General features: G+C 33.6%; 1 protein-coding gene across 3 annotated transcripts in view; it reads right to left on the bottom strand.

The window, feature by feature from the left end:
- Window positions 1–1,361: 1,361 nt before the first annotated feature.
- Window positions 1,362–2,446, bottom strand: part of LOC117104402 (ATP-binding cassette sub-family D member 3-like) — a 19,200-nt gene continuing 18,115 nt past the window's right edge. For all 3 annotated transcript variants that reach the window (XM_033245261.1, XM_033245252.1, XM_033245244.1), the window contains exon 21: window positions 1,362–2,356. In XM_033245261.1, the coding sequence (XP_033101152.1) occupies window positions 2,117–2,356 (240 nt within the window). In that variant the 3' untranslated portion in view covers window positions 1,362–2,116. The remainder of the gene's footprint in view (window positions 2,357–2,446) is intronic.

Genomic DNA, 2,446 nt, shown 5'->3' with positions numbered 1-2,446 from the left:
GTGTGTGTGCGCTGAAACATGGAGATCTCTTGGTCTCCGGTTCATTTCCCATTGCTACTGACCTCGTGTTTCAGTTGCAGGGCTGAAATGCAAGTCACGATTGCACACATCTTTTGGATGAGACAAATCTAAGTAGAGGTCACAAAGTACATGCCATTTAAAAACTGAATATATTTATTCAATATTTAAATGTTTCTTGCAAAATGGTACTACTTATTACTTATTCTTCCAAAACTTTAATTTAGCTTCGTTATTGTATAAATAATATTTATTTAGATCTCTTGGTCTGCAGTTAATTTCCATGGCTGCCGTCCTTGTGTTTCAGCTTCATGTGATGTTAAAGAATGCTGTACACTCTTCAGAAAAAAAGTAGAAGATTGCCCAGTCATCACCAAAAGGACCCCACTGAAAATATGTCTTATGATTTTCGTGGGCTATCCTTGGGTGTGCATGACACCAAAGAAATCCAATCCATTGTTATTTATTTTGGCTGGATAATATTTAAGATATGAATGCAGTATTATAATTTTTATGCATACATATGGCATATTTTATATGTGTACATGAATTTGTTAATCAGGACCATTCGATTTGATAGTAAACTGAATAAACAATAAGTGCTCAAGAACTGGTGTACCGTTCTTTGTTGTCTCCATTCCTAGAGCCTCTTGTCATGGTAATTTTATTTTCATATCACCTTTCTTCATATCTTTTGCTTTACTTCTTGACAACATTGGTGGGAGATAATATCACCCCATTTACAGGAGGGGCACAGGAAACTATTTCCCTGCCCAGTGTTTAATACGGTGGTATAAAAGTTGTTAATCTGTCTAGTACCTCACGGTAGGCGTTAATTGAATTTTTATCCTTCAGAGAAAATACTGAATTAACTAGAACAAACATATTAACATGAAGATTCAGCTGCAGATGGGTCACGGAAGAAAAAGAAGCCTACTTGCCATGATTATTATCTGGACTAAAATACTGCATCATTTATTTATTTATTTACTTTATTATTTATTTAGGTGCACAGCGCATGCGCCAAAGATTGTCAAAAGCGAATATCACTGTCCTACTTGTAGGTGACAATCCTTTACACAAGACAAACATACAGTGCTTTACACAAACTAAATCTCAATATGAGGTTTAAGGGAGTAGAGTTGTTTTGGTCGTGAAAAAGAAATCCTGCAAGACTGACAGGAACTGATCCCAGGACCCTGGTATTGGAAGGCAAGCATCTTAACCACCAAGCTATTCAACTCCACGTAAATGCAGAAGGGAAAACAATAGACTGACATTCAACTATCAACAGGGTTCAAAGTAAGGAGAAAGGAAAGATGCAAAAATTCATGATGCAAACATTCAGTAATTGATCATATTTATTATCGAACTATAATTATTTTACACTTCAAATTTATGGTTCTGTGGTTTTATATTAGACTTAGAAGAGTAATGTTGTGAATAACATCGGCGTGACAAAATAATATTTTTTCCTAGATATCACAAGCCTTTGTTAAATAGCATTTTTAAATATAAAATATCACCAGTGATGGTAGCTCTTTCATTAAACTTTCTAGAGAATTTGAGAATAATCTTAAAACAAAGCTGTAAATTGCATACAAAATATAAAATACATCTCATTGTACAATCTTCATCACATCTAAGTTATACATTAAATTAATAAATCTATTGACTTTATATTGCAAATATAATTCAACTTTCCGATAAAAATAAGTCACATAGATTTTAATGCCTGATAAACTTAGAAATAATAGCCACGAATTCAAGTTAAAGGCTTTAGGTACCGCGATGCGAGCGTTCTAAACAATTATTTCACACACACAAAATGTTGTATATACTAAACATTTTATTACATTAATACAGAAACAGATCTGTGCAGAATTATCATTTAACAATATCAAAATAATATCAATAAAAACAATATAAATAATGATATACAATAATATATATATCAATATATATTTAACAATTAGGAGATTTCGGAAATCATAAAATTATGTCTCTCTTTAATAAACATGTTTGCATAACAGTAATTACCACTACAAAATCTCACTTCTAAGTTAAGATATTTTTGTAGTCATTTACTTTGTTTCGCCTAAGAGCCAAACTCAACTGTATTGTCTTCTATACGTTTGTACTCGTAAGCGCCACGTCCGTCAAACTGCAAGTAAAACTCATGGTATTTCCATAAGGACTTGCGATGGGAGACGGTGAACAGAGAGATGCCAACTTCTCTAGCATGCTTGTAGATGTAGCCCTCTACATCAACACTCACGGCACTTGTACACTCATCTAAGATTGCAAACTGCGGCTTGTGGTAGAAGAGGCGAGCCATCTGTGGATAAGAAACCATCTGAGTATTTAAGTCTTGTCCAGACCATTAAATTTTCATTGACATGCTCAAATATGGTCATGATGACATCAC

This window comes from Anneissia japonica, unplaced genomic scaffold, assembly GCF_011630105.1.
Source record: "Anneissia japonica isolate Jap-2015-1 unplaced genomic scaffold, ASM1163010v1 scaffold287867_len1003013_cov215, whole genome shotgun sequence".
Lineage (NCBI taxonomy): Eukaryota > Metazoa > Echinodermata > Crinoidea > Comatulida > Comatulidae > Anneissia > Anneissia japonica.
The sequence above is the reverse complement of the archived record's forward strand: the minus strand, read 5'-3'. Positions and strand labels throughout refer to the sequence as shown.